The sequence below is a fragment of the Molothrus ater genome, chromosome 23 (assembly GCF_012460135.2).
Source record: "Molothrus ater isolate BHLD 08-10-18 breed brown headed cowbird chromosome 23, BPBGC_Mater_1.1, whole genome shotgun sequence".
Classification (NCBI taxonomy): Eukaryota; Metazoa; Chordata; class Aves; order Passeriformes; family Icteridae; genus Molothrus; species Molothrus ater.
Genome location: NC_050500.2, coordinates 962261 through 975474, shown reverse-complemented (window position 1 = coordinate 975474; position 13214 = coordinate 962261). Strand labels below are relative to the sequence as shown.

The 13214-nt window shown below is 55.8% G+C and overlaps 1 protein-coding gene across 1 annotated transcript; it reads right to left on the bottom strand.

The window, feature by feature from the left end:
* Positions 1-2408: 2408 nt before the first annotated feature.
* H6PD (hexose-6-phosphate dehydrogenase/glucose 1-dehydrogenase) lies at positions 2409-12919 on the bottom strand. Its single transcript, XM_036396421.2, has 6 exons — positions 12304-12919; positions 10913-11064; positions 9097-9752; positions 7911-8028; positions 6133-6402; positions 2409-5486 (listed from the first exon to the last, which is right to left on the bottom strand). The coding sequence occupies exons 3-6, from the start codon at positions 9721-9723 to the stop codon at positions 4129-4131; spliced, it is 2373 nt and encodes a 790-aa protein (XP_036252314.1). The 5' UTR covers positions 9724-9752; positions 10913-11064; positions 12304-12919; the 3' UTR covers positions 2409-4128.
* Positions 12920-13214: the final 295 nt, after the last annotated feature.

Sequence of the window (13214 nt, the reverse complement as noted above, 5' to 3'; positions counted from 1 at the left end):
ACCCTCCCCAGCTGGAAGATGAGGTGGAAAGGGGAGTGAAGGAGAGCGGGATGGAGGAGAAAAAAGAGGCGTTCCCCAGGGGCACTTTGCAGGAAAAAAAAAAAGTGGTTATCTTCATTTTAGTGCCTTCTTGAGAACTGAGATGTTGGCACAGTCAGCACAGCAACACACCGCAACACAAGTAAATGCAGCTGCTGAATGAAATTAAGCCCTTCATAAAAAATAAAAATAAAAAGTAGAATCCAGGTATTTTGCTTTACATTCACCTGGAGAGCAGAGTCATGCTGTGATGTCTCCTCTCATGACTCCTTTGCCTTTCTGTCTCAGCACAGGGTGCTGGATGCCTTAAAGGATGGGATATATGTAATGGGAGCCCTTGGATGCAGAATTTACTCTTTAAGTAGAGTGCTCCCCTATTTAGAGCAGCACTTACAACCCCAGCTCAGTGCTGGGTTACCCCTGAGGCACCTGCAGGTGACTGTCCCCTCCTGAGGGGAGCACCCCTGAAATCCCAGTGGTTTACTGGCTGGCACGAGTCCTGCCGGGGCTGGAAGGGGCCACTCCCGCCATCCCTGCGCTGGTGTCACACACAGCCGTGCTGGTCCGGGCCTGGAACGGCTCCTCCGGCAGGACAGGGCTGGGGAAGGCTCCCAGCAGCACGGGCAAGCAGCACCCTCTGCTGCTGGCAGAGCTGGCTCCGGGCTTGCAGAGAGCGCCTGAGGAAAGGCACCCGCAGCCATTCCTCTGCAAACGAGGGCTGCTCTGGGTGCTGGACACTGAGCCGGGTCAGCTCTGTGTGCTGGACACTCAGCGAGGGCTGCTCTGGGTGCTGGACACTGAGCCGGGGCAGCTCTGTGTGCTGGACACTCAGACACTGAGCAAAGGCTGCTGTGTGTGCTGGACACTCAGACACTGAGCAAAGGCTGCTCTGGGTGCTGGACACAGACACGGGGCCGGGTCAGCTCTGTGTGCTGGACACTCAGACACTGAGCAAAGGGTCAGCTCTGTTTGCTGGACACTCAGCGAGGGCTGCTCTGGGTGCTGGACACTGAGCCGGGTCAGCTCTGTGTGCTGGACACTCAGACACTGAGCAAAGGCTGCTGTGTGTGCTGGACACTCAGACACTGAGCAAAGGGTCAGCTCTGTGTGCTGGACACTCAGCGAGGGCTGCTCTGGGTGCTGGACACTGAGCCGGGTCAGCTCTGTGTGCTGGACACTCAGACACTGAGCAAAGGGTCAGCTCTGTGTGCTGGACACTCAGATACTGAGCCGGGTCAGCTCTGTGTGCTGGACACTCAGACACTGAGCAAAGGCTGCTCTGTGTGCTGGACACTCAGACACTGAGCAAAGGGTCAGCTCTGTTTGCTGGACACTCAGACACTGAGCAAAGGCTGCTGTGTGTGCTGGACACTGAGCAAGGGCTGCTCTGGACACTCAGCTCCTGTGGGAAATCCTGTGCACAGAGAAATTCTGTGTGAGAAAGCAGAATTCTCACCATGGGGAGAGCTGGGGCAGCGGCTGGCACGGAGCTCATCCCTGCAGCATTGGTGCCAGCTCTGCATTGCTGCAGCACCCATGCCAGCTCTGCATTGCTGCAGCACCCATGCCAGCCCTGCATCACTGCAGCAGCCATGCCAGCCCTGCATCACTGCAGCACCCATGCCAGCCCTGCATCACTGCAGCGGCCATGCCAGCCCTGCAGCGCTGCCAGCCAGGCCTGGGAGTGGCAGAGCCCTTCCAGCTGCATGCAGGGAAACCAGCACGTGTGCATCAGCAGGAGTGCAGCAAGAAAAGGTCTGGTTTAAATCCTGCCTGGAGAATGAAGGGCTCCCCTTGGATGGAGCTGCTGCTCCTCCTCCCCTCCCTGGTGCCCTTGCCACGGATGAAGGGGCAGGTGGGATTGTCCTTTGGCAATCAGCTGGAGGTCAGGAGCAGCTCTGGGACCTTCCACAGGGCCCTGCCAGCCCCGAGTCCCAGCTCAGCTCAGCTGGAACTTCAGCTGCAGCCCCTGAGCTCACAGAGCACAGCTCAGAGGCAAACACGCAGCTCTGTGAGCTCTGTGCTGTGGTGACAGTGCCCATGGAAATGCAACACACAGTAAATGTGGAGCACTGAGGCTTTCCTGAGGCCTGGCCATTCCAGGGCCCTGCACAGCACTGCCTGATTCCATCTTCTCACCTTAAAAGGGCTTTGGCTGCTCCTTGTTTTGGAAAGTCCTGGCCTTGTCTGGATGAGACACCAAAAAAAAAAAAAAGGAAAAAAAAAAGCAAGAGTCAGAGTGAACATTTAATACTGCAGTGACATTGTCCACTTTGCCACTTAGCACAACTAAAACCCTAAAACTTCACTCAGCAGGAACTGCTTCCCATCTCTGGAAGAAATTAAAAGACACTTCTTGTCAAAAACGATTTATTTTTTATAAATATAATTCTTTATTCATTAAACAATATGAAAAGAATCACAAAACTTTACTCATGGGAAAAAAAAAGATTGTACAATTTGATTTATAAAAGCTGAAGTGAAAAATGAGTTATTTCCAGTGTTAGTTTTCTGTAAAACATATAATCATACCATTGAATTGTCGGAATGCACTTGACATTAAAAAAACTAATAAAAATTAGTATCAATAATCACTTATGGGAGAAACAGACTGTAAGAAGTTACTCCATGGAGCTGCCTTTGCAAAGAAAGGTTAATACAAGCTCTCAAGAAGGTGCACACCTTCTATTAATAACTTTCACAAAATAAAAATAGCCCTGCTTCCCTGGCCTACAGCCCAGTGGATTGCTACCATTCCTCTTCATCAGATTTGTTGCTCATTTAACTCTTCTTCCCATCCAGTCTCTCTCTTTCCAGTCATAAACGTTGTATATTCAAAAATATTTGGTTTTCATTTAGCAAATGCTAAGAATTAAAGAGTTTAACAGAAATTATCTGTGCGGAAAAAAAAAATACACTTCTGAAAAATCCCCCAAACAACCCAGATAGCTCCATTCACCAAGGAAAACATGTGGAAACTTTTAATGGATTTTAATAAAATCTTGGATACATTTTGGCGTGACCCACTAGATAGAGACTTCACAAATAAAGCCTATTTTCACCTGCAAAGAACAGTAGGTCCCTGGGGAAAAGCCCATGTGCTTATTTCAAAGTGCAAATGAACCTTTCAGTGTTCATTTCAAAAGGTGCCAGCCACATATTACCAAGCAAGTGTGCAAAAATAAGAAAATTCTAATGCCACAGTCACCTGTAAGACAGGAATAAACTGGTATTCATAACAATATAGTTACTCTCTCATAGGTCACTTTTTCATTAAAACTTGTTCCCTCGCACCAAATACAAAAGAACTGGAATGAAGTGAACACGGGCATTTTCGCTCAAAAATAAAAGATTTCTCTGCTAGCTAAACCCAAGCTTTTCCTCTGAGCACCAAGCTTTCCCTCAGTAATTATTGCACTCTCAGGTTTACACTCACCTGGAGAGCAGAGCTGTGCCATACTCTCAGCCTGCCCCGTTATTTCCAGAGCCCCAACACATCCAGGGTTACACATCCACGTGCAAACCACCATCACTGCCCTGAGACAAGGGCCTGGCCCAGCCAGGCTGAGCAGGGCAGGGATCAATGTGGTACTGTTGTCTCTAGCCTGAGAATTACATTAAATTAGACAGAATTTGGCAGGCAGTTGATTTAACAAGTCCCCTGAAGTGCCTGTGAGGTAGTTACATGCCAGTAAGCACAAACAGGGAAACTGAGGCACTTCAAGGTGAAGTCATTTGTCCAAAGTCTCAGTGAGAAGCCATAGCAGAGCCAGAAAGGCCACACTGGGCTTGTGGCTCCTCCTGAGCTCCAAACACAGAGCCCAGGCTCAAACACCAGAGGTGTGCAGGGCAGAGAACGCAGAGCAGAGCCAGAAAGGGCACACTGGGCTTGTGGCTCCTCCTGAGCTCTGGCCACTGAGCCCAGCTCACCCAGGCTCCAATGCCAGGGGTGCTGCAGGCCATGGGTCCCCCTGAAGGCCGGAGGTGTCAGGGATGGAGCTGCTGCTGGCAACGCAGGAACAAGGACATCGTGTGTGACAAGCCAGGCTGTGAGGGCCACGCAGACAGGGGAGGAGGGACACTGCAGCATCACCCCAGCAGAGCTTCATAATCCATGTACCAGACGAGCTGGCCAGAGCTGGGGCTGACCCCCGAGATGGGCCACTTGCGGGGCTCGCGGCCCACCCTGCTGAGCAGCGCGGTGATGTCGTGCTTGCCCTTGCCCAGCACCAGCACGAACACCTGCCTGGCCCTGTTGATGAGGGGCAGGCTGAGGCTCATCCTCTGGTGGGGCTTGACGGGGCTCTCGGTCAGCACCACCGTGGGAGCCCCTTCCAGGCCGTGCTCGGAGCGGGGGAAGAGCGAGGCCGTGTGTCCGTCCGTGCCCACGCCCAGCAGCACCAGGTCGAAGCTGGCGTTGGCCACCAGGGCCGCGATGTCCTGGGCGTAGAGCTCAGCACCGCCGTCCTCCTCCACGCAGAGGCGGCGGTTGAGGTGCACGGGCATGGGGTGGATGTTGAGGTAGGGCACCCTGACGTGCTGCAGGAGGTGCCGGTGCAGGCCCTGGAAGTTGGACTCGCTGTCGGTCAGGGGCACGCAGCGCTCGTCTGCCAGCCACACGTGGCTGTGCTGCCAGGGGAAGCCGTGGTGGTGCCTGGCCAGGCGCTGGAACAGCCCCACGGGGCTGGAGCCGCCCGACAGGGCCAGGTGGAACTGGCCCGAGCGAGCCACGCTGCGCACGGCCGCCGCCTCCATGTCGGAGGCCAGCCGGGCAATCAGCTCCTCGGCCCAGGCCGACACCAAGGGACTCTGCCGGAACTGGGACTGGATGGCCCTGAACTCACTTGGCATCTGCCCGCTGGGGTGCAGCAGCTCTGCCGGCTCTGCCAGGCTGAACTCCACTCCCCCGGCCACCATCTCAAAGTCCAGCAGCTGCTGGTTCTCCACGCCGCCGGGGTAGAGGCGCGGGGGCTGGCGGGACGTGCTGTCCAGCAGAGGCGTCCAGAAGGCCCACGAGGCCAGCAGGCTCTCCGTGGTGATGAAGAAATCCTTCCTGCCATGGTAGATGTGGGAGATGAGGACAGAATAGGCATCTCTCTCCTTGACAGGGCTGTACATGTAGAAATCAGACAGCGGCTGTCCGAAGATGTGCAGGTCTGAGCGAGCTCCTGCTTCCTTCCAGCTGTCCTTGGGCATGGCAGGCTGGAAGAGGTTCCTGCTCACCAGCACCGCGGGGGTGTTGAGAGCACCGTGCCCAAAGTAGAAGATGATCTGCTTGGGTTTGCAGTGGCTGTGGCCTGCATCCCTCAGCGTGCCACTCTGAGGGCAGTAGGCCGTGTTCCTGAAGAGGACGCGGGCGTAGCCCACCCGCTCATCCAGAGCCTTCCCTGAGGTGAGCAGGAACGGGACCCCGTCCCAGCGCAGGCTGTGGCTGTGGATCAGCACTCCTGCAACGACAGACACCCCACCACACCTCAACAGCAGGCACCCCTGGGGATCTCCCTTACTGCCCAGCATTCACCCTCCTCAGCTCCCTTGGTACCCACTGTGTCTCTAGCTCCCCATCAGCCCTTCCACGGCTTCACTGCCTACCCAGAACTCAATGATCTTTATGGTCCCTTCCCACCTGGCCATCCATGATTCTCACTGCCTCCAGCTCCCTGCTGTGCTCCCTCCCAGCCATCCCACTTGTTCGGCCTCCTTTCATCTTGCAGGAAACCAGTTTGTGAGCATGAGCATCATTTAGACAATTCTCTTCGTGTTCACAGCATGCCTGGAGATGGCCTTGTGGTTCACTTACCACAGAGAACAAAGCTTAACCCCTCAACTCAAGTTTATGGGAAGGCGAAGGAGTTTATAGGCTACTTCTAAAAACAATGCAGAGATTTTATAATAATGGGCCTTAACCTTTACACATCCCATTCCCTGGATCACTGGTGAACTGACACAACAACAGCATTATCTTGTCCAGCCCCCAGTTACCATGCCAGTGGATGCCTGGGCACATCCCTGAGTCGGCAGCAAGCCCCAGAGCCATAGGGCTGGTCCTGCAGGGCTCACAGCTCTGGCTGCTCCCCTGGCCCAAACTCTCACCTGCAAAGGTCGGCGTGGTGCTGACGTGGCCCCGCGCCTCGGGCAGCTCCTCCTGCACCTGGCTGTCGTAGGCCTGGTACTGCCCCAGCACGGCGCTGCTCCTCTGCAGCCCCCACAGGGCCTGGAAGGCCTGCAGCTTGTGCTGCACCACCTCCTGGGCACTGCTGACGTTGGCAGGGAGCTCCATGATGAGGAACAGGAGGGCCTCGGTGAGGTGGTTCTGCAGCACGTCCCGGATCACCCCGTACTGCTCGTAGAAGCTGGTGCGGCCTGGGCACGGCAGGAGGCAAAATGCTGCTCAGGGGACCTGGTTCCCTTCTGCATCTCCCTGTGGGGCCAGGGAGAGCAAAGCTCCAAGCTCCTCTCTCCCCACCCAGCAATTAACCTGAAGCAATCAAGCTCAGGGAATGGGTGTCCTGTCACTGGATGTGTGCAGGGTCTGGTCGGACAGAGCTTTGGGCAACCTGTCCTAGTGGAAGTGGTCACTGCTTGTAGCAGGACAAGATGGTTTTCCTGTCCTCAGAAGGCTTTGGCTGAGCCATACCCTTGGGAGACAAAATTTGGTGCACAGAGCCACGCTTCCCTTTCCCTGCCTGGCCTGTCACGCAGGTGGGGACAGTGGGAGAAGGACAGTGCACTGCAGGAGTGACTCAAGGCTGTGTGTCACCAGCAGCAGGCTGCATCACCACCACCACCACAGGCTTCCCCCACTGACGGATCATTCATCTCCCTCCCAATCCAAAGGCACATTCAGTAATGGGATCAGTGCTGCAGACTTGCTGGGAGCCAGGCTGCCAGCTGAAGCTGCACAGGGAAAATAGACATCAAGTGACAAATGACATCAAATGACACCAAATGACAAAGTTGTTCAGAGAGGGGGGGGCACAGGGAGCAGCTGGGGCTGTGCACAGACAATGCTGCTCTCCCTAAATCTCTCTGCAGTGCACCCCTCTCCCACAAACAGGCTCAGGTGAGCTCTGGGCTGCCAAACCAAAGATTACCAGCCCAGGTTTGACAAAACTGCATTAACTGAGTCTGTGGAGGCTGAGGGAGGGAGGCAGAGGTGAGGTGAGTGGGGAAGCAGTCCTGCTGGTGCAGCAGCCAGGGCACCTGCCTGGCCAGGAGTGCTGCAGGCAGAGCCCAGCCCGGGAGCTTTGTGCTGAGCACTGCAGAGGGGATGCTGCAGCATTGCAGCAGTGCAGCCGTGCCCTTCAGCAGGAGCCCCACGCTGCCTCTCCGGGCTGGGACTCTCCCTCTGTAGTGCTCTTCCTACCACAGAGAGGAGGGCACAGAAACAGGCACACAAACCCACACTGGCCCAGGGACAGAAACATCCAGGCGGGAGATGCACGAGCACCTCCCAGAGAGCAGCACAAAGGCACACTCGGGGCGAGCCCGGGGGCTGGCAGGGCAGCAGGACAGTTGAAGTGGCCTTAGACTGCATCAATTCCAAATCTAGGGCTGTTTGCCAAGAATTGGGATAGAAAGGTCAGCAATGCCCCCAGAGCTCTGCAGCAGAAAAAGGTGAGGGGCTCTGCCCCGGCTCCCAGATGAATTACAAATGGATTTTTTCCTTAGAGGCAGCAACTCTCCCTGGAAGTGAGTCAGTCTCCAGCACAGGAAGTGTGGGACAGTCCCTTTCTGTTTCCAGGGAGCAACACCCCATTCACCTGTTCCTTTTGTATTTCTGTACCAGCACCACCTCAAGGGCCCCCTGCCCATTATTTAGGAACCTGCCAGTTCTCACTCACTCACCCTCTGCACACTGCCTCACCAACCTTTAGCATCCACAGTCTCCTTCAAGACAACCTCCACTCTTTCCACGTGGTGCCGGTTCCAAATGGGGTCCAGAAACTGTCGGTTCTGATCCCGAAAAGGCAGGATATGGGCCACAGCCTGTGAGGGGAAAATCCAAAGACCCAATAAAAACTCAGCAGATTCCCAGAGTGCCTCTGCCTCCCTGCCCCATGCAGCAGAGCAGGTCAGAGAAGAGAAAAGCAGCAGGAGAGGCTGCAGTGGTGCACAGCAGGGTCACCAGTGGCTCTCCAGAGCAGACATTAAAGGTCTTTCTGAGGAATTTGGAGGTTTCGTGTGAAAAGGCTGAACTACAAACTGCAGAGCACTCAGTTTATATCTGTCAGAGGACAAAGGGCTGAGTCAGACCATCCTGGGACTAATGTAAGGTTCCAAAGTGCTGAAATACATCACTTCAGATGCTTACACTACTAAAGCCATCTGCTCTTTTAATAAAATAAAAAAAAATAAAATAAAAAAAAACATTTAAAATAAAATAAACCCCCAAAATAAAACAGAAGACATTCCCCCTCTCTGTGGAGATGCTCTCCACAGCTGGACATGCAACTTCTGAGTAAAACCTGGCCACATTGCCATGGCTGGAAGAGGCTGCTTTAAAGTGTGGCATCACATCCCTGAGAAACAAGGATGGCATGTCCTTGAACATCCTCTCTCTGGGACAGAGCAGCTCCACATCCTGAGCTGTACCTGCAGCAGACAGTCCTGCAGGGCAGGAAGAAACCTTCCCTAAGCATCCCCCAGAACTAACATCCCATCAGCTCCTTATCATATCAAATGGAGGAGTGCTTCCAGAAGCCATGGCTAAGCAGAGAGGCCTGTGTGGAATGAGCTGTGGAGCTGGGAGAGGACAGGTGCTGCTCACTCAGCGAAACCAAAGCCCTGACCTTGGCGAGGAGGCCAGAGGAGCTCTGCATCTCTGCTCCAGGCACAGAGCCCAGCCCTGCTCTGCAGAAGGGACCCTCACCACCCCAACAGGAGGAAGCCCTGCTTTGGTCTGCACATTTCCCCTGCTCTCCCAGGACAGAGAAACAGCACAGGATTCCAGGAGGCTCTGGATCACAAAGAGAGGCTCAGCATGGATTTGGGAGGAGAGCAACGCTCTCCCCAGCCCCAGGCCCCGAGCCCCTCGGGCTGGCAGGGGCTGCTCACCTGCTTGCCCAGGTAATGGTCCACACGGTACATCTCCTCTTCCCTGAAGAAGCCTGCCAGCTGTGCAGCCAGCTGCTGGGCCGAGGGCAGGTCGTGGCCAAAGGGCTTCTCCAGCACCACGCGCAGCCAGGCCCCGGCGCGCGGCCGGCAGCTGCTGTTGATGTGCCCCGCGATCTCCGTGTAGGCAAAGGGTGGCACGGAGAAGTAGAAGATCCTGCCAGCCTCCTCCAGCCCCTCCTGGCTCAGCAGGGTCTCAATCTCCCTGTTCAGAGCTGCGTAGTCCTCGGCAGTCTTCAGCTGGTGGTACTGGCTGAGCTTCAGGAACTGGTCCTTGAGCACGGCACAGCGGTTGGGAGGCTCGTCGGGGGGACAGGACAGCTGCTTCAGCACGTCAAACATCAGCCTCTGCCCCGGCTCCAGAGCTGCCAGGGCAGCCCCGTGGAACGTGAAGCTGTGGCCACTGCTCACTTGGTCCATGTAGAGCTGGAACAGACCCTGCCACAAATACTTCTTGGCCAAATCCCCCGTGGCTCCCAGCAGGATGACGGAGACGTGGCCCTGGGAGGCTCCAGCTGGGGATGGCAGGGCTCCCACGAACAGCACCGTGCACAGGACCCTTCCCAGCATCCTGGGGAGAGGAGGGAGATCCAGGAACACTAGAGGTCAGGAATAAAAACACAAATCAATCCATGTTGTAGCACTGCAATACACAACACAAGGCACCTGCTTTCCCCACAAGAGCCAGGGGCCTCTGCCTGGATCCTCCACCAACAGCCTCTCCTCCCCTCCATGATCTGAATCAAGGCAGTAATTTGGGTTCCTGACAAACCTGCAGCCTCCTTCTGCACACCAGAAGTGAAGGCAGTGTGTGCTGCAGGTCCTTGGGCAGCATGTGCGCTGCTCCCACAGCTGGGGGGGTGTCAGTGCCTTTGCTCAGGGAAACAAACCCATTTTCATCCAAATCCCAAACTGGCCACAAAGGAGCACACGTGCCTGCACCCTGAGCACACGTGCCTGCATCCTGAATCCTGCTGGGGACTGTGCTCAAACACTGCCTGGCTGCCTTGGCATGGCTTCATGTCAATATTGTCACAGCAGCTCAGGGACAAACACGACCACTGGCAGCCCCAGGCTCTTCTTCTTTCACTTGTGGCTGCTGTGCCCCACCACTGGACTGGGTTCTAATGGCTAATGGCAGACTGGTGTGACAAAACAGCTCTGGGGAAGAAGTTCAGTCCCCAGATTGGTGTGAGCCAGTCTAGATGCAGCCCCATGGTGCTGTGTCTGTGGCCAGGTGACAACCTGGGCTTTGTGTTCTGCTTCCTGCAGCCTCCAGCACTGAGGAGCAGGTCCTGTTCTGGCCCTCTCCACTCAGTGCCCATTCAAACCACTGCAGCCAGGCCAAAAGTCCCTTTGCTCACGCTTATTTATTCAAAATAAAGTTGGTTTTAAGAGAAAAGACACATTTAGCACTTACACTGAGAAACACAGCAATGACTTTGCATTTGCAGAGATGTAATGTCACTGAAGAGAGGTTTAGTCACTCCTGTATGTGTGACTAAACCACTGTGCTGCTCTCATTACACAGGTATTATTTCAGCAGCTCTCACACTGGCTGTCTCCTTCCCTTTATGTCATTTATAAGCTGTGTTTAGTTGGATCTTCACAGCACACAATGTTATTTACTTTAAAAACTTTGAGCTCTGGTCAATAAGTGGTGATAACTAAATAACTACAAGGAACATCGGGATATCTTTCCGTGTCTGCAGCTTGAAGTGCTCTGCAGAAATCTTGTGTTTCTCTCCAGCAGACTCACCTGTAACACAGGAGCTCTAGAGACCCCAAAAGCAGCTGGAGATTTTCCTCCTGCCCAGCCTCTCCCAGCGCAGCTCCTGCTCCTCCTGTGTCTCTGGGTGTCTCTGATCAGTGCTCACGTGTGCAGCACAGGTAAGGCAGGTTGTTCCCTTCCTGGAAAACGGGAGGAAAGACCCAATTACAACAGAGAAAAACCAGAAGTGCCTGAGCCAGCAATGAGGCAGCAACATCCCAGCACATCCCTGCTCACAGTCCTGCCCCGCTGCTGTTTGTGAGCAGGTAAAACACAGGCACAGGTGGCAATTCCTGCTCCCAGGCAGCTACACCGAGCTGAAATGCAGCATGTAAGTGTAACTCCTCCCTGCCCAGCCCTGTGCAGTGGCTGTGTCCCCTCCTTCCCTCCTCTCCTGGCTGTTTGAGCTCCCTGGACCCACTGAAGGAACACAGCCAGCAGCACTGGCAGCTGCCAAGGGGCACTGCTGAGGCTCTGCCTACAGAATAAATGATTCTCTGGTTCCCCCTCCCCTGCTGTGGGGTTATAACCCAGAAGACAAAGTTCCTCAGTGCAATAAATGGGTATTTACACTTCCTGAGTAACCTTTGTTCCAGGAACCAGAGGCACTGACACCCTGGCAGCCCTGCTGTGCTGGCTGGGGCAGGCACAGGGAGGAATGGGATGGGTCTGGGTGGGCCATGCTGCTCCAGACCCACAGAAAAAAGGGAACTAGCCAGGGAACTTCCCGGCAGATTCAGCCACAGTCACGTGTGTTCCCAAACCAAAGGCAGTTTCACAACCCTCCCAATTGCAAAATATTGAGCTACACTGCACAGAATAAGCTCAGCAAACCCAGTCAGTGTTTGTTTACTGCTTTCATATCAGCTAAGCACCACTGCTCCCATTAAAAAATAATACTCCAAAAATCCCCCAGCCAGGCAGAACAAAGTTACTCAGTCAGGCTTCAGGAAAAGACTCCTGGGCCTGATCCACATAAAACACGTGGAGCTTGGCCCAGCAGCCAGGCTGGGCACTCCCTTGCACAACCACTGCAGCTCCCGTTCACAGGAGCTCATTCCAGGTCTCTAGGGAAAAAATGCAAAAGGTATTTTTTGTTACTGTTGTATCCTCACTGAAAAATAATCACCAGGTGCATGGCCAAAAGAGCTGGACTTGGATGGTCCTTGGGGGTCCCTTGCAGCTGAGGATATTCTGTGATTCTATGGAAAATGCAGCATGGCCTGGGGCTCCCACAGGGCTCTGCACACGAAGGAAAGGGCTCTGGGATTCTCTGAGGACTGGGGAAACCCTACTGGTGTTCTGTACTGCAAACACCGGGGTAGGAATGAGCTCACCATCAGCTGCTGGAGAAGCCAAGGCTTAATGAGGAGACTCACATTAAAAGCAAGATGAGAGGTGCACGAATTCGTGTTTGGCCCTTCTGGCTCTGACTCAGCCTCACTCCGTGTGCTCTGGCCCCAGCATCGTGACAGCTGCCGCTTCCAAAACCCTGGAAAAGCAGGACAGGGGACCGTGAGGAACCCAGCCCTGTGCGTAGGCAGTGCGTGGAACGCGGGGATGAGCTCAGGGGTGGGAGGGATGAGCCCACCTGCGACAGGGATGAGCTCAGGGGTGACAGGGCTGAGCCCACCTGTGACAGGGATGAGCTCAGGGGTGACAGGGCTGAGCCCACCTGTGACAGGGATGAGCTCAGGGGTGGCAGGGCTGAGCCCACTTGTGGCAGGGCTGAGCCCACCTGTGACAGGGATGAGCCCCGTGCGACAGCGGCTGTCGCAGCTCCCGGACACCGAGCGGGACCCGCCCGCCGCCCCCGCACCGGGCGCTGGAGCTCCCCGGCCCCGAGAAGGCCGGGCCGGTCCCGGGGAAGGCCAGGCTGGGCTGCGGGGCTGCGGGGACCGGGAGCGGGCAGGGAGCGGCCGGCCCGGGGCTGCACCGCAGTCCCTCCGCCCCGAGCACCTGTGGCCGAGCCGGCCCCTGACCGGGGGACGGGAACATCCCCCGTGCATGCCGCATCCCCCGTGCATGCCCGCATCCTCCCGCTGCATGCCGCATCCCCCGTCCATCCCGCATCCCTCCATTCCCGCCTGCCCACGCGGTTCCGGAGCGGGGAGGCCGGTGCGCGGTGCCGCAGGGTATGACTGGCTGACAGCCGGGCCCGAGCTGACCCCTCCCCGGCCCGAGCTGACCCCTCCGGCCCCGGCTGACCCCTCCCGGTCCGGTCCGGTCCGGTCCGGTCCCGGCTGCCCCCCCGGCCCGGCCCCGCTCACCGCACCGCGCCGGCGGCGGC